The sequence below is a fragment of the Nelumbo nucifera genome, chromosome 4 (genome assembly GCF_055504915.1).
Source record: "Nelumbo nucifera cultivar China Antique chromosome 4, China Antique-T2T, whole genome shotgun sequence".
Classification (NCBI taxonomy): Eukaryota; Viridiplantae; Streptophyta; class Magnoliopsida; order Proteales; family Nelumbonaceae; genus Nelumbo; species Nelumbo nucifera.
Genome location: NC_142652.1, coordinates 16,862,673 through 16,880,074, shown reverse-complemented (window position 1 = coordinate 16,880,074; position 17,402 = coordinate 16,862,673). Strand labels below are relative to the sequence as shown.

Below are 17,402 nucleotides of genomic sequence, written 5' to 3'. Positions count from 1 at the left end.
TGCCATTATGATCTATTAAGAATCCTGTTTTTATGGGTCAAATTATAGATCTTTAAAAGATTCTTTATAACTTTAGACTACTTTTTTTTTTTTGGGTTTTCTTTTTACACTTTTTAGTACCAATTTACTACATATAAACTTATCAAGTAAAGTTTTGATACAAACAGCAACTCAAATTTTATGGAATGTCCTCACCTGTTGATGAAGGAAGTTACCCCCAAAAGCGGACCTTTGCTCTTTCGTATGGATCTTCAGGGAGGAGTCGGGGAGCGGTCGTCCAGTTTTCATCGATATACTCAAGAATAACTAGCGACTCAGCAATCGGTTTTTGGTTGTGGACGAGTACGGGAACTGGCTCTTGTATTGGAGTAGCAACTGGCTCTTGTTACTTAAATCTTCCTCCACATAATCATAAGGTATGCCCTTAACTTTTAGGGCCAATTCAATCCTCTTGCAGTAATGGCTTGCCATACATACCATGCCATGGTTTTCAAAACTGGATCGGACCTGAAAAACGGGAACGGTTTCGTTTTTCCTCAAATCCGTTTTTTTTTTCAAAATCGTTGATTTTGGTCAGTAAACTGTTGAACTGGTTGGTTAATTGTTTAAACCATTTGAACAATTTTGACTGTTTTCCAATTTTTTTATATTTTTTGTTTTTATCAAAATGAACCGATCATTCGAACCGATAATCGGATTCCTGACCGATTCAGTCACCGATTCATTTTTAAAAACCATGTACCATGCAGTTTCACTGCTCTTTGCTCCTCCATGCTCTCTCTCTCTCACACATACACACATTTCTTGATCCTGAAGTTTATATAACCCAATTTCTTGGGTTTGAAGTTTATGTTTGTAGAAAGTCTCTGCATATTACATACATTAATAATTTGTTGTGGAAACTGGAAAGTTCTACTTGGACTTTGAAGTTTTCAACCATGTCTTTGATCTTGGCATACCATGCATCTTAGAAATTACACCTTGTTATTTTGCGTTTTTTTAATGTAATGTTTTAGGTGAGTCAAATATGTTTGTTGCTAATTAAAAATCACATCTTGGCTTATTCACTGGTCACTACAAAGACTTTGGCCTATCTTTGGTTTGAAGGAAAAGAAAGGTAGGGAAATTATACAAGGTTTGTAAAGGTTTTCCTACCTTTCCTTATTCTTTACTTCAAATCAAGGTTTTTAAAATTAGCCCAAAGAATGAATTGGTCAGGGGCTTGGTTCCTGGGTCGAACGGTTGGCCCATTCTGATAAAAAAATAAAAAAACGGTCAAAACTGTTAAACGGTTCGAATGATTCAATCATCTAAATCATCTGACCGGTTCCTGGTTTTTTCAATCCAACCGTCCAATCTGATCTGGGTTTGAAAACCATACTTCAAACCAAACACACACTTAGGGTTTATACCCAGACTTACGTGAACGGGAATAAAAGTACAAAAACGAGAAAAAAAAGAGAGGAATTACTTGAGAAGAGAAGATTAATTAGAACGCCTATCTGACCAAGGGCACCTGAACAGTTATTTGTTTTTTTAGCAAGTCACTAGTAGAACGGCATCTAGAAACAAGAATGACTTTTCATCTCGGGCTAAACCAACCCAACAGCTCGAAATTAACAAAACAACGCGAAGGCATATCACAGCTTTGCACTACCTGTCCTCAATACATGAGAAACATGAACTTCTGTACATTATTTTTTTGGTCAATAGAAGATCCAAATGAGCACAACAATATATGGGCGGGGGGGGGGAGGGGGGACTCTCCAAAATGCTGTTACTTTTGTTGCATACAAAAAATAATAACCAAGTAAAAGAAAAGAAAAGAAAAGAATGTGAAGGCTACCAATCAGGCCCTAGATATCGTATAAAATTCTTGACCAAGAACAGACAAATTATTATCAAAGTGCAAGTAAGCATGCATGTATTTGAAATTGTGAAATACTTCTGCTACAGTACATGGACATATTCTGATATTCATAAAACACAAGCAAGCAAGCCTTCCCTCATAGTATATATATAATATTATCTCCTTCTAGCTAATAGGTTAATGAGCAAGCTTCTCTCTCCACTTCCGAATGAGTTCAACCAGTTTGTCATGGGGTGGAAGTGTGTCTTTCATGATAGGGTGTTCTTCAAGAGCGGTGAGCCAGGAATAGCAAAATGGGTACTTGTCTAGGTTGATCAAGTCGGTACCCACCACCAGGGCCTCCTTCACAGCACGGTGGTTGCACATACTCGATCCCATGACAATGTCCAGGAATCCTGGGGAATCTCCATTGAAGAAAGGTGACCTTGCTGTTACAGTACTCTCTTTCTCAAAGAGTTCTTCTTCCATCACTCTCATGTTCTCCAGGAGCTCTTTTATGGCTTTCTCTTGCTCTTCGCCCCCCGTCTTCACAATTGAGTTGATACTCGGGCTCAACTGAAATAAGAATAAGGCACGCACAAATTAATTAATACATCATGGCATTTCTATCAAACCAAACATACAAATTGAGCTTACCTTTTGATCGTAAAAATTGGCCCAGAAGCGGACCTTAGCTCTTTCGTATGGGTCTTCCGGCAGTAGTAGGGGAGCTTTCTTCCAGAACTCATCAACATATTCCAGAATTACAAGAGACTCAGCGATGGGTCTACCGTTATGTACCAATACAGGGACCTTCTTATGAACAGGGTTGTAGTTGAGAAGCGATCGACTCTTGTTGCTTACATCTTCTTCCACATACTCGTAGGGTATGCCCTTAAGTTTGAGGGCCATTTGGACCCTGTTGCAGTAGGAACTTGCCCACACCCCATACAACTTCACCTCCCCCATTCTCTTCTTCTCCCTCTTTCCTCTCACTTACTGAACGTAATAAATAAGCTTGTAGTCGAGGTGTGGCCTTTTCCAGTGGTCGAGATTAGGTGAGTCAATTATGTTTATCCCAGATTGTTCATAGTCATAGGGAGTTACTAATAAAAAATGGGAAATCTAAGATATAGTATGGAAAGAGTTTTGACTAATCAAAACTCACCCATACATAAAAATCCACACGAAAAGATAGACAGATGTTCCAGAAGATAGTATCTCAAGAGGCGAACGGATGGGCCCCCACGGAGCGCGCCCCATACAGCTCATCCACCATGCATTGAAAACATCTTCCGTCGTACTTGTCATGGGAGATGTTCCCAAATCACGGAGGGATGGGCTAATCCACTCAAAGGGTGGAACGACCATCATTAAAAGTTTGTAAACCAAGAAAAAGGAAGCAATGATCCAGCAGGCAGAAGGAGTGCTGATGCTGAATGAACTGTGTGAGACCTGTTGACGAGTTCATCCTTTTTAAAAAACTAGGCAATGGGAATAAGGTCAATTAACTGGGGCGTAATATCAATAAAAATAATTTTAATTTTTTAATATAATTTTTAGAATATGTTATTTTTTTTTAAATACCATATAGGGGTAGAAACACTGTTCATCCACCTCTATCTCTCATTTCTTCTTCTTCTTGTTTTCTTTGTAATCCATTAGGCTCAGTTTGGAAGGAGTACACATACATATGTACAATGCAAATATATACAAAATACAACGTTTTACACTCTACTAATTTGCATTTGTACTCCTTTCAAACCAAGCCTTAAGAGTGTTTCTACAATTGGGTCTCCTACTCTTGATCTTCCCGTGAAATTTCGCAATTCAACCAAATCGGCCCTGCAGGCGAACTTAACATACACCACATCAAGGCAGGCGGAAGCTAACTGCATGGCTACCTGGACTATCTCTTTTTTGTGTTGTGCAACGGCTTCGAATGTTCTTTTGTAACTGGTCAGGTGACCCCGCGCTCGAACGACGATTCTTTGCTCGACCCAAATGATCTTCCCTCGAAGAAGCTCCATCAATGGTGAAATTACGCTAGATTTTACAGTTTCCTCTGCGAACTCGACCTTGTTCATAGTGTAGGAACCAATGACGTAAGCGGCGTAGAGGGGGATGTAAATATTCTGGCCTCTTAGAAGCCTGTTAGAGGTATTTGAAGTAGTTTGAACACCATTAAAACCTAAAAATCAGGATTGTGAGAGATTTATTTGATGGTTTGAAGGAGGAAGGAGATGAATAGCGTTTCTGCCCCTATTTGATATTTTGTAAAAAAATTAACCTATTTTAATAATTATATTAAAAAGATTATTTTTTTTTATATTAGGGCCCAAAAGTTGCCCTTATTGACTATAAATCCAAAAAATAAATCTTGGGTTGTAGAGTTAAAAAAAATATTTGCAATTAATATTCTAATCAGAAAAAGACAATCAAGGACCTAAATGGGGTAACGTGTCATCTGCAGAAACGTTAAAAACAGTTTTCAAACAGCCATGGCCCATGACTAGTTGACTACTTACTGGGTTGTCCCCAAAGAGAAGAAAATGGAAGATTAATCAAGACAGATGTAATGCTGCATACTGTACAATCGTATTCATACACAATGCCAGGCATGCCTCTCTTATTAGAGGCTGTAAGACAATAAACATTAAACACTTCCTTTGGCTGATCAAATGGGTACCAGAGGCAGAGGGCCTCTTTGGTAGATCGGTGGTTGCATACACTCCATCTTATGAGGCAGTGTTTTAAAAACGCCATTGACCCGGCGGTTGAACCGTTCAATTAAAAAATGGTTCATATTTTTTGTCCTGTTTTTCACTTGACTCATTTTTCTATAAAAAATGTTGATTTGATCAGCAAATTGCTGGGCGGTCTAACTGTTGAATTGTTCAATCCAGATGGTAGTATTTTAAAAATGCAATTGATCCGGGTGGTTGAACCATTCAATTCAGAAACAGTTCATATTTTTTATCTTGTTTTTTCACCTTACCTATTTTTTATTTTTCTATAAAAAAAATATTGATTTGATCAGCAAATTGATGGACAATGTAACTATTGTCCGGATGGCAGTTTTGGGGTTGGCTTGGAAAACATTAAAATTAATTTAAAGCAAATAAAAGAAAATAAAAAAATAGTTTTATAATCTATCCATATGCACTCGATTGGTATACATATTAACTGGCCCAGCAGAGACACGGATTCAAATCTCGCTATTATCACGTATTAATGATGTGAAGGTTGATGTTCTTATTTTGAAATCGTTGAATTAGGATTTAGAATATCAGGAATATTACCTGAACCGCACCGCCAGGATTGTTACCACTCATAAAAACTGGTAAATTATAATTTCCTTCAATCCAATGAGATGGGAATACCATCCATCTAAGTTATCCACCTCATCTACCAAGATTCAAAGCATCGATACTATGCATCTTTATTTTTTTTTAATTTGTTTTTAAAAGGGAGAATGACGGTTCAACCCAGGGTCAGAATTTTTAAGCCCAAAGTACAGTTGAGGTGGGTGCCAGCTCGGAATTGATGCCAATTTATAAATAACATTGATGTATAAAATGAGGATTTTTAACATTTTAAATATTTATAACTCTGCAGTGGAATTCAGAAATTTGCATTGGGCTTGTTATTTTCTGTAGTTTAAAATACAGAAAAGACAAAGTCTGGGCCTGTGCTTTCTGTGTTTACAATCTTTCCAATGGAGTCTATAATTTTTTTTTTCTTTTTCTTTGGTAGAAAAAGGATAAAGCTTACATACTATGAGTACATGTACATCTATCAAAAGATACACCCGAAATATCATCCCAGATGAAGTGTAACAATTCTATTGGGGGGATTACAAAAACTGTAGACCTCTGATCTTGAAAAATCTATCAGCATCCCGATTATAGTGTTTGACTTGGACTGTTTGACATTCTTCCATCATATTCAAAATGTTATAAAAAAGGACCGTCCATCTTCCACGTTGGGCAAAGAGATTATGGTAGAGAGAGAGAGAGTCTGCTTTGATGATGAGATGCCTGAAACCCCCCTATCCAATGCTTGAATGATGCCTTCATGGATGGCCCATAGCTCAGTCACATCATTCGTAGTTTGTTTAATTTGCATTGAGTATCTGCCCATCCAATGACCTCTGCATTACACTTGGAAACTGGATTAGCTATCATCATATATAGCTGATGAGTACTTTAAATTTCCTTCCATTATCTAACAGGGTTTTGCGGATTAGAATTGAAGATAGCATCATTACGTGCTTTCCAGATAGAAAGAATTGTGCACTTGGGTAAAAATGGGTCTATAAGATTACGTACCAGGCTGATGGTTCTGTTCAAAAGTATAAGGCAAGGCTTGTTGCACTTGGGTACATGCAGCGAGAGGGGATAGACTTCGAAGAAACCTTCTCTCCAGTAGTAAGGTTTGATACTATACGAACTATTTTATCTATTGCTGCTCATTTTGCTTTTCCATATAGGCCTTAAACTTCTTGAACACCGAAAAGGCTTCTGATTTTTCTTTCAAAAAATATACCCACGTCATTCGGCTAAAATCATCAGCAAAGACTAGAAAATACCTGCTGTTGTTGAGGGAATATGTTGTCATGGGCCCACAAACATCCGCATGAATCAGTTCTGCAGGTTTGGAAGCTCTTCTTGCTTTGCCTGTCGGGAAAGAATCACGGTGCTGCTTTCCAACTACACAACTCTCACAGACATCATCAACATTTTTAATTACAGGCAAACCATCAACAAAATTCTGTTCATACATAAAAGCCAAACTTCTGAAATTAAGATGCCCATATCTATAATGCCAAACCCAGGTTTGGTCACTCACAGTTGCTTTCAAAGCATGCTGATCAGTAGAGGTGAGAATGTAGGGAAAAATTTTGTTTTTTGACATGGGTACTTCAACTACCAACTGCGTTTTTTATTTGTCTTTATATACAAAGCAAATGGAATCTTCAAAGGCAAGAGAATACCCATCCAACATAAATTGCCCAACACTCAACAAATTTGAATTCAGATGAGGAACATATAGAACATTCTGAATATATTTCAATCCAAGAGAGTTCAACATCACAATACCTTTTCCTTGTGCCTCACGTACCGTTCCATCACCCATTGTGATCTAACTAGTCACAGATTCATCTAAATCGGTGAAAAGATGCAAATCACTTGTCATGTGATTGCTGCAGCCGCTGTCGATGTACCAAGCTTTTGGAGAACATTCTTTGGCAGAGAAACATGCAAGAAACAGACTTTCGGTATCATCTTCCCCTTTCTCCTGGGCTAGATTGGCATGCTGCTCCTTACGCCAGCAAAATTTCTCTATATGGCCATATCTCTTATAGTAGTAACACTGTTTAGGGCTTCGATTCTCACCTTTATCATAGTTTCTTGAACCTTGATCGTACTCATTGGAACGACCACTGCTTCTGCCTCCTCTTCTTCCTCGTGACGAAGAACCACCATGCGACTTGGAGTTGCTTTGACTTCTTGGTTCACCTTGTGAGAGCTGCATCTTACTGTAAAAATCATTCTCAACAGAAACATCATCATATCTCTTCATCCTATCTTCATGAGAGAAAAGAGAACCCTACAACTCATCAAGAGTTAACATACTCAAGTCTTTTGATTTTTCTATTGCAGCCACAACATGATCATATTTCTTAGGCAAACTCATAAGAATTTTCTCAACCACTTTTTGCTCACTCAAATCTTCACCATACTTTCTAATTTGATTCACAACATCAATCATGTTGGAAATATAATCAGACAAAACATCTCCATCTTTTATAAGCAAACTTTCAAATTTTCTACGAAGAGTTTGAAGTTTAACAGTTACCACTTTTGCAGTGCCTTGATACGCTGTATACAATCCATCCCAGGCTTCTTTGGACCTTGTTGCAGCAGATATGCGTCGGAAAATCACGTCATCCACAGCTTGTTGGATGAAGAATAAAGCTTTGGCATCTGTCTTTCGGATGTCTCTGAGAGTATCAGCTGCCACTCCGTCTTCAGTATAGCCCTTCTCCACTAAATCCCATAGTTCTTGGGATAAAAACAAGGTCTTTATCTTGGTACTCTATACATCATAATTACTCTCTTGGAAAATCGGAATTGAAGGTTGTGATGGGTTCACTCCAATGTGATTATTGGCCATCTGGATTGAAATAGCTCTGATACCAGATGTTAAAAAATAAAGGATGGTTAACACAATGAAAAGAATAGTAACAAGACAACGAAATTAGTAGAAAGGGCATATCTTTATTCACTGCATAACCGGCATTTAAATAGCAAGAAAACATAACAAACTATCAGAGATTCTAGTACCAAACACCCCTATGACTCCTAAAAAATAGCAAATACAGCCCAATTGAAAGGACTAAGTCATTATTTGACCAACTCAACAGTAAATAGTTTCTACATTAATCTTTAACATCCTCATGATAATTCTCTCATGTATGTTTAAGCAATTGGTGATCTTCATTTTTATCATTACTATGGATCGGTGCAGGGTGAGAAGGAAGACATCATTCTGGAGCTGATGCATGGCTATCGTAAAGTTGCTTGCTCCTAGCAAGAACCTTTGGATTACGGGGTTGGCATATGGGTTTAATATTCTAATTGGTTGGTTTTCGGACACGAAGGCTTCATGGGTTGCTTGCGAGGATTGGTGACTAGTTGGTGGATGATTTAGTATGACAGGTAGCTGTTGGGTTGGTTATGGACTAGGTAGTAGGAAGGGTTGATTGTTGATTAGTATTTGTGGGGATACTGGAAGAACCAAATTCCATAAATTGATCATTGTGTTCCATATGAGGGCGGGTTCCAGGAATGCGGTCAGCTGCATTGGTTGACCTGTGATGATTAAACTCTCGCTGCTTTGTATCTGTAGTAGATGTTCCCGATCTTGTGCCATTGGAATGCTTAAGACCTTTTGTTCTTGTGCTCTTCAGACGATTGTGCTCTTGTTCGTGCTCTATGTCCATATATACGTGCCTACCGTTCTGATCCATATCTTGATCATCAGAGTTTACAAATGATGTGTTTGTAATCACCTTTGAATGTGTAGATTGAGCCACATCAGATTGATATTCTTGCAGAGAATTATTGACACGTTCAGCACCTTGCTTGTTCCTCGTGTCCTTTGGTGGCGGCTGAGAAAGCCACCTTAATGTAGGTGTCTCTTCACTTGACGGGAGATTAGATCGAAATTGCTCAACATGGATGGTTTGCACCTGCGATGCCTGATTTTCTTCATGGTTAATGGCCACCTATTTAGATTTTCTGATCGTCGGATCATCAGTAGATTTCCTCTGTATAGAGATGCTTGATTGCATAGCTGCCTTGGGTTGATACCTCGTACTGCTTCGTAATACTTGGAATGTGTTTGGATGGGAAAAACTACTTATACTTGTATGATGCATGTTACCAGTGTCCTCTAGCTGGGGTTGATTACCGTTTGGTTGCACTGATTTTTTCCGCAGCCGTCGGGAAGATACTTGTATCCATGGACCAAGTTTACGTTGAAGGTGATTATTTTGATCAGCATTTGGAGTAATTCCACTACTCCCTTGCGTGTTCTCAACCACCGATGCATCCGTCTGCGAAACTTGGAAATGGCATTGGTCCTTTCGATGACCCACCCAGCCACATTGGTAATTTTTCATATGATAATGCAACCATTGACCATCAATTTGGATCCTTGTATGTAGTGGCTTCCTCAAATCAAATTCCACACACAAACGTACAAATCGACTACTTATGCGTTGGGATTATACATTGGGGGCTCAGAGCTTGTACCCACATCTCAAACCACTACTTGTTCCCACATCTCAATCCATAGGACATAAAGTAGCGCGCATTAGGAATATCTCATAGGAGATGTTTTCAATACAGGGAGGCGGGTATAGATGTATTCGGTGGGCATAGATATGGGAACAAATAGTAGGTGGCAGATCCGGAGTGGTACGTTGGTGTAAATTGTTGGCGGATTCTATAATATGGGCTTTTAGCTTGGCCTACAACATCCATTCCAATAGGCTTACATCTCCGCCCCACAGCACATTCCGCCGTTTATTGTGGACATTTTTCGCCGATAGTACTAATCCCGATGATGTCATCATCGGGAGATATTCACAATACACGGCGGGACGTGCTATGGGGCGGAGATGTATACCATCAATTGCGGGTTTCGCACGTTCGGTTCGGACGTTCCCATACGGCCATGCCTGCGAATCAAACCTACTTCGTGTGTTAACTTTAAACAAAATGAATTCTCTCCTTCCGACAATCCGACATGAATCAAATGAGTTTCCTCAACGACCAAACCCTTTCTGCAAAAAAATTCCAATCTTTCCCTATCAGATGTATATATTCCCTCTCCCTCCTTGAAATCCCATTAACATTTCAAGGTGAGCATGACAAATATCGTACATCTTTTAACCCAGTTGACTACTTTAGTGACCCAAGAAATGCAAGTTCCCACAGCCGGATAGATCAAATCAATTCATTCCCATATCATCAAAACGCCCCTTATTTAGTCCGTTTCCTTCGTTGCCAACTCTGTTATTGAATGCTATTGTGAATGTGCAGCAATGGACGATGCCATCCGCCATCCGATTGTTCGATGAAATCCCTTATCTAAATGGTATCTCATGGAATATCACCATTTCAGGTTGCAACCAAAACCTTAAACATGAGGATTCTTGGAGAGTATTTTGCAGAATGCTTTCTTTTGGGTTTAACCCCAATCAGTTCACGGGTGTGTTCTTTCAGCTTGCACTGCTTCTCAGGCTATTTTTAATGGTCACCAGATTCGTTCTCGCTTAGTAAAGGGTGCTTTACTAATGTATGTTTATGTTCGGACCGGAATGATAGATTTGTTTTCAAAAGTGGGAGTTTCAAATATGCTTTGACTGAATTTCAAGATGTTTTATGTGAGAATATCGCATGTTGGAATGCTATAATCGCTGGTGCTGTTAAGAATGGGGAAAGCGTGATTGCTTTAGATATTTTTCTTGAAATGCTAGGTGAGTTCTCTCGATGCCAAACAGTTTTACATTTTCAAGCATTTTGAGAACTTATACTGCACTTGGAGATCGAACAAGGGATTGGCAAAGGGTTCATGGGTGGGTGATCAAATGTGGCGTATAAGATATCTTTGTGGGAATTGCTATTGTTCATCTTTATTTCTAGTGTGGTGATATTGATGAACATGTAAATGAATTTTAATGTATGCCAGTCCATAATGTAGATTCTTTGGACTGCCATAATTTCAGGTGTTGTTCAGAAAGAGGATTGCATTTCTGCTCTAAGTTCTTCAAAGAAATGAGAGTAGTTGGGGAAGAAATTAATACTTACACATGGCTCGTGCTAACCTTGAATGGTGAGAGAAGCCATCCAAATCCATTCATTGATTATAAAAACTGGGTTTTGTTCAGATTCCACAGTGAGGAGATCTTTGATTAACATGTATGCAAAAATAGGAGCAGTTGAGTTATATCTGCTTTCGCTCAGAAACTAGAGTCCAGGAAGGACAATTGAATTATTTAGGAGGATGGTTCAGGGAGGTCTAAGATGAATTTTGTAGTTCTAGTATTTTAAGTATTGTTGACCATTTATATCTTTGGGAAACAGATCTATTGTTGCATTTTTAAAGCTGGGTTGATTTCTCATGTTCTTGTTGGAAGTGCTTTTTTCTCAATGTACTCCAAATGCGGTTTCTTAGAGGAATCTTGCGAAATTTTTGAATAGATCCATGACAAGGATGCAATTTTATGAGCCTCAATGATTACAGGTTTTGTAGAACATTGTTGTGCAGATCAGGCGTTTCACCTATTCCGTGAGATGGTGCTTGAAGAAATTAGACCTGACGAAATTTCCTTAACTGCAATCCTCACTGCATGTTCTTCTCTTCAGTTCTTGAAGAAAGGCAAAGAAGTTCATGGACATGCTCTTCTGCATAGAATCATTTGAACAGTGCAGTGGAAATTGAGGCAGTGACGAACAATTCTTTTTTTTTTTTGTCAAAATAGCAAACTAAACCAAAATGAATAATCTTTTTTTTTCTTATATTTCCTTTTCCTTTCTTATGAATAGAAAACCTCTTAGTGGCTCTCTCTGTATAATATGATTTTGTTGAACCACAAATTTTGTTCTGTATTGCATTCAAATCTCTCTGTACACATGTGCAATAATCTTCCATTAACTTTTCTTTGATGTTATCATATTTTAAGTTAGCATTTTAGCATTAAATCTCAGCCTTGGAAAAAAAAAGTCTAGGCTGCATGGAACAAAACATTTAACATGGTGGGTTTATTTTAACATAATTTTGATTAAAGGAAAGACTGTACAGTAAATACTGTAAAAAAATGTTTCTAAGAAATGCTCCATACTAACTGACTCAAAGCTAGAATATAGGTATTCTTTGTAAAGCAATTTAATTGATCAAGTGTAGCACTTGTTTGTGGAATAACTGGTTGACATCTCACTAGGACATGGGGAAGAATCCCATGGAAAATTGGGCTTCCATGCATCAAACGTGCTTGAAGGCAAACTGAAGGGAAAGCCAATGGTTCGAACATTTTCCCACTGCTGGTTATTAACATAGGAAATATTTGAATTCTTCCTCAAGCATGTCTCTTCTACACCTGTGCCCATGTGCCCTTGCATTTCCTGTGGTAAAGAGATCGAGAAGCCGTTGAGCTGTTGTTGTGTTCCTCCAAAATCTATACTGTCGGAGGTTTTACCAACATCCCCCATTATGACAGGTGAAAGATTTAAAAGCATAGAAGCAGCATCAATTGTACACTTCCCAGCTCCTGAAATTTCAAGTGGTGAGAACGTGAAGCCTGAAGGAAGATCTCCATTTGAAAAGGGAAGCAGGGATGTTTTAGAGAACGCTTGCTGATTAATGGATTTGTAAGATGGTGCATCTAGAGCAGAGTGACTACTGCAGGTAGTGGAGGACTGGTGCAGGTCATTATTAAAACCAAACTGATGAACAGCTGATGATCCCGCTTCAGTTGTGCAAGATATATTCTCTGGACTGAACTGAGGGTAATGTGCGGCAGCTTGACTGCGTATATCAGATCTGGCTGTCTCAGGTAACGGAGAGACCCAGGAGTGAGAGAGAGCTCTCTGTCCTATGGAGTTCGTTTTCTTGAAAATCCTGCAAATCGCCCATGAATCCTACATACAGACCAGAGAAAGAAACTAATAATTAATCAATCTAAACCTGCATATCCAAGAAAATGCTAGCTATGAATATATAACAGATTTTAATTAGAAGCTAGCTTAGCTAGGTGGTTGACTCGGGCTTACATTGGCAGGAAGGTTTTTATCCATAGGGGTCGTCTTCTTAGGAGGAACCGAGTCAGATAGAGATGGCAGCCGGAATTCATGCATCATCCAGTCCGTTTTAATACCTTTGGCAGCTCTTCCCTTGTAGAACACAAGGGATTTCTTCAAACCAATGCACTTGGTTCCTTCAGAGGAATAGATAGGGCGGTCGGTTCCTGTGGCTTTCCAAAATCCAGCACCTGTCACTCGGTTAGGTCTCGTACTGTTCCTGTATTTACGATCCCTTGGACAGTAGAAATACCATTCTTTCTCTCCCGTAGTTGCCAACTCTTCATGCAGAATGAAAAAAGATGACAACAAGTATGTTACTTTTCAGACAAATTGCAAAGGAAATGAAGAACTAAAAGCTGTGGGTTTCTTGATTAATTTAATGATTTAGTTAAAGATCTATTTCTATAAGTAGTTTCAATAGATTAATAAGGTGAAAACAACAAATGTTTATATCTTTCTCAAATAAAAAAAGTTTACATAGTATATATATATAACAGTAGTTGCTGAAATTAATTAATAATCACAAACAGTATATCTTTCCAGACATGGCAGCATATATATATATATATATATATATATATATATATATATATATATATATATATATATATATAAGATACCTCCATAGAGAATGATCATCACAAGGCAATAACTTATTTTGCTTGGCAGCTATAAACTATAAGGAAGCTTATAATAAAGAGAAACTAAACTAAACCAACCCCAAAGCCACTATTGAAAGGAACTAATAATTAAGGAGAATTACAGAATTTCCCAGTGCCTATATACCCAATAAGTGTATACTCGAAAGAAACTGCCATGCACCAGATTTGAATGATCTTACTTGGAAGATCCCAGGGATCGTATTTATAGATATCCAGTTGCTTGATAAGCTCGATGGAGAGATTTTTTTGCTGGATCTTCCTCTTCAAATAGAAAGCAACAAGCTCTTCATCAGTTGGATGAAATCTAAACCCAGGCAGCATCACTTCATCCATCTTATCCATATCATTCTTCTCATCCATCTGTCTCTCTCTCTCTCTCTCTCGTCTCTGTAAGGCTGCAACCTGCCTTTCTTTTCCTCAGCTCGAAACTTCTCAGAGATGCACAAGGAATATCAGCAACACTGACGATAACTCTAAGTAGTCATTGCAACAAGTAAAACGTACAGCTCATCAGGAGACGAAGTTCACAGCCCAGCTCACTTCGTTCAAAGCCATTATATGCTTCCTGAGGAGGTGTCTGCTTCCGAAGCTCCGGCCGCCCTTTCAGGGTGACTGTGTTGGAGTGCGTGTTTTTGCGAGGATCGCGGTGATTCCGAGAGAAGCTTAATTATGCATGCCAAAGCTAGCTCTAATTAAAGAATAACCGCCAAAGAACAGTCAAGACTCAAGAGGAGTGCGTTTTCAAGGGAAACTCTTGAACTCTTGTCATCACTTCCCTTCTCGAACCCATACATATATATAGGCATAGGGTGTTTGTTTAATTCCGATCGAGGCGAAGGATCTCTAGACACTACAAAATCAGCAGTTTTTGGGGATCTCTAAATCAAATTGTTTTCATAGTTCTCATGCCCATCTCATGGAAACTTTGTTGTATCTATAATATTTAATCAATACAAAGCAAACTTCTTCTACAGTTCTACTCTAGTTTTTAAAATAATCGTTACTTGACTACTTGTCTTCTGTGCGTAAATGGGGGGCTGAAGGCATGAAGGCAGCTGAAATTAAACAACCTCCGGTGCAAATTAAAAGCTCAAATTTATATTCAATCCCAAAGATTGTTTGAAAATTCCTCTTAAAGCCCTTTAATATATCTTCAATAAAGTTGTTATTTTCATGACCAGTTCATCATCATCAGGACCAAAAAATCCCATTTCTATTCCTCATTATCCTACCTACTAAAGGAGAGGAGATATGGCCTCTGACTTTTCGGTCTAAATTATTTGTATATTAATGGAAATTCCTCGATCTCCCAAGTCCAAACGTATGAATGCCGATACTTATTGCCGTGTCCTCATGTCCAGACTACCATCCAAACTTCATTCCATTTATATTTTACTCTCTCCACTTATCTTATATGCACGTCCACTGGATTAGTAACCATTGTGTTGAGCTGATGAGCTAATACCCAGTAATCACTTTTTTTCTCACGTAACACAGTAAAATGGATTAACCCTAGGTGTACCTAGCTAATATAATGGGCCAGTAAATTAATATTAGCTCTGTGCATGCAGCAATTAATATTAATGATATCGATGAAGGGTCCAGAAATACCAAGATTTCTGAAATTTAATGATATCGATGAAGTGGGTTTATGATGGTCAGCCAAGTGAAGGCTTAAAAGCCGGCCCTTCCCAAAATTTTAGGAGCAGAATTGGAGGTCAATTATGATATCAGATCACTTGTTTAAGACTGATGAAATTGAGATTCTTTTTTTGTAATGCCAAATAAGGTTATTATATCACTTATTATGATATCAGATCACTTATTATATCCTCTCTCTCTCTCCCTGAGAAATAGATCTTATATCTTCATAAAACTCGTCATATATATATATATATATATATATTTAAGCTAATTCTATTACTTTGAGTTAGCTTAGCATGTCTGGTAGATGGAGAACAAATGAAGTACTATCTAATAAATAGGAAGATCCTTTTAAGTCAAAGACCCAGTTTGGAAGAGAAATTAAAACCCCAAAACCTAGCCCTCGTTTGAAACCCTTCTTGTCTGTTCCTTGACCCTAGGGTTTGGTTTTGCAACCCAATAAGTTAAAAAATGGGTCCAACACTTAAAGTCCAAGTTATCCCACCTCTTTCTAAATTGAACAATAAATATAATACTTCCCCAATGTCGTTAGTCCACCTCTAGCCGTTAACAAATTACAAATCTCCTTAATTAAATCTCAACAATTAGCTGGCCACACTTTTCCAATTATTATTTTATATATTAATCAGCCCTGAATTCCGCCTATGATTTAATACATCATGCTTTTAATTCTGTTCATACGTTCAAGAAAACCCATCTTTCCTATGTAGAAAATCCAGGCAATTTTCAAAACATCTGGTCTCAAGTCTCAACTTAAAAACATATATTCTAATTGAGAATATTTATGGAGCATACATTACTGAGCAACCAACCATTCTGTGCCATACTCGTGATAGTTCGGTGTCTACCATCCTTGGGTTCAACTTCGACCAATTGCCAATAGGTTAGGAACCGTCCCAACCAACAAATGAATTTGACCGCTTGATCTAACACAATACCTTTGAAAATTTAATAAGATGGTCCCAGCCCTCCTCTTACAATACAAGGATTATATGTATTGCATTGGTAGACCTCTGGACCATATAACCTGCCACCCCACCACTACAACGACACCTAATTAAGTAGTAAGTACTCAGTACTCACTCATTATATAATTGTTTTTGGCTTTTTGCTTTATGTGAATGGTGAGCCCAGAAAACAAAAAACCAACTCGTATCAGTTTAGTAGTTGAAATTATTTTTCAAATATATTCTTAGAGCCCCTAAATTTCCCAACCGGCTTTGAGTCTTATCACCTAAATTATCATTCTTTCAATTCACTCAAGCATCTATTGGTGGGTCTATTCGTTGCTCTCAGAAAGCTACCTTTGATTTAAAATCTTATGACTTTTATCTTTTATTTGTGCATGTAATGTAAGGCCACAATAGAATTCCAAGTCCAAGCGTGGCCAACCACCCTAATCCCATAAGAGAGAGAGAGATCAGAGAACATCAATCCGGGTTTGTCTTGCTTTTCGTGATGAATTTAGAGTATCATTGAAATTTGCTTTAATCAATCAATATTTGGATTTATTTGCTGAAATTGATAGAGGCTGCAAATTCATGAATAAGAGGGCATCTTATATTCTTATTTCAACTGCAAGACTAATAAAACTATCCATATACGAACCACCCATTTGATTGTGATTTGTGAAGCTCAAGATTTCTGTGACAGTTGTTAACTCCTAGAAGCAAAGGTGACATATAATAAATAAGACAGCACTTTCAATAGAGGCGTATGATATTTGATACATGATAAAATCAAATATAAGACAGCACAGCAATTCAATAGGAGAGTGGCTTGACGTGGATTCGATTCCTACAACTACAGACTTTGGAGAGGGGGTTATTAGTGTGGTGCTGCGCTACCCAA

At 38.1% G+C, this 17,402-nt stretch overlaps 2 protein-coding genes and 1 pseudogene across 2 annotated transcripts; 1 reads left to right on the top strand and 2 right to left on the bottom strand.

Moving 5' to 3' along the window:
• Nucleotides 1-1,762: 1,762 nt before the first annotated feature.
• LOC104598210 (glutathione S-transferase U9) lies at nucleotides 1,763-2,818 on the bottom strand. Its single transcript, XM_010260132.3, has 2 exons — nucleotides 2,507-2,818; nucleotides 1,763-2,425 (listed from the first exon to the last, which is right to left on the bottom strand). The coding sequence occupies exons 1-2, from the start codon at nucleotides 2,816-2,818 to the stop codon at nucleotides 2,048-2,050; spliced, it is 690 nt and encodes a 229-aa protein (XP_010258434.1). The 3' UTR covers nucleotides 1,763-2,047.
• Nucleotides 2,819-9,918: 7,100 nt separating this feature from the next.
• Nucleotides 9,919-12,005, top strand: LOC148792043 (pentatricopeptide repeat-containing protein At1g74600, chloroplastic-like; annotated as a pseudogene).
• Nucleotides 12,006-12,172: 167 nt separating this feature from the next.
• On the bottom strand, nucleotides 12,173-14,906 carry NAC094 (NAC domain containing protein 94). The gene is made up of 3 exons (XM_010260063.3): nucleotides 14,066-14,906; nucleotides 13,195-13,502; nucleotides 12,173-13,062 (listed from the first exon to the last, which is right to left on the bottom strand). The coding sequence occupies exons 1-3, from the start codon at nucleotides 14,244-14,246 to the stop codon at nucleotides 12,319-12,321; spliced, it is 1,233 nt and encodes a 410-aa protein (XP_010258365.1). The 5' UTR covers nucleotides 14,247-14,906; the 3' UTR covers nucleotides 12,173-12,318.
• Between the last annotated feature and the right edge of the window lie 2,496 nt (nucleotides 14,907-17,402).

Excerpts from the sequence above, each read along its gene's own strand:
- LOC104598210 (XM_010260132.3), bottom strand. The coding sequence starts at position 2,818 with ATGGGGGAGGTGAAGTTGTATGGGGTGTGGGCAAGTTCCTACTGCAAC. Across the intron at positions 2,426-2,506 it reads CCAATTTTTACGATCAAAAG|TTGAGCCCGAGTATCAACTC; the intron begins GTAAGCTCAATT and ends TTCTTATTTCAG.
- NAC094 (XM_010260063.3), bottom strand. The coding sequence starts at position 14,246 with ATGGATGAGAAGAATGATATGGATAAGATGGATGAAGTGATGCTGCCT. Across the intron at positions 13,503-14,065 it reads CGATCCCTGGGATCTTCCAA|AGTTGGCAACTACGGGAGAG; the intron begins GTAAGATCATTC and ends TTCTGCATGAAG. Across the intron at positions 13,063-13,194 it reads ATAAAAACCTTCCTGCCAAT|GATTCATGGGCGATTTGCAG; the intron begins GTAAGCCCGAGT and ends GTCTGTATGTAG.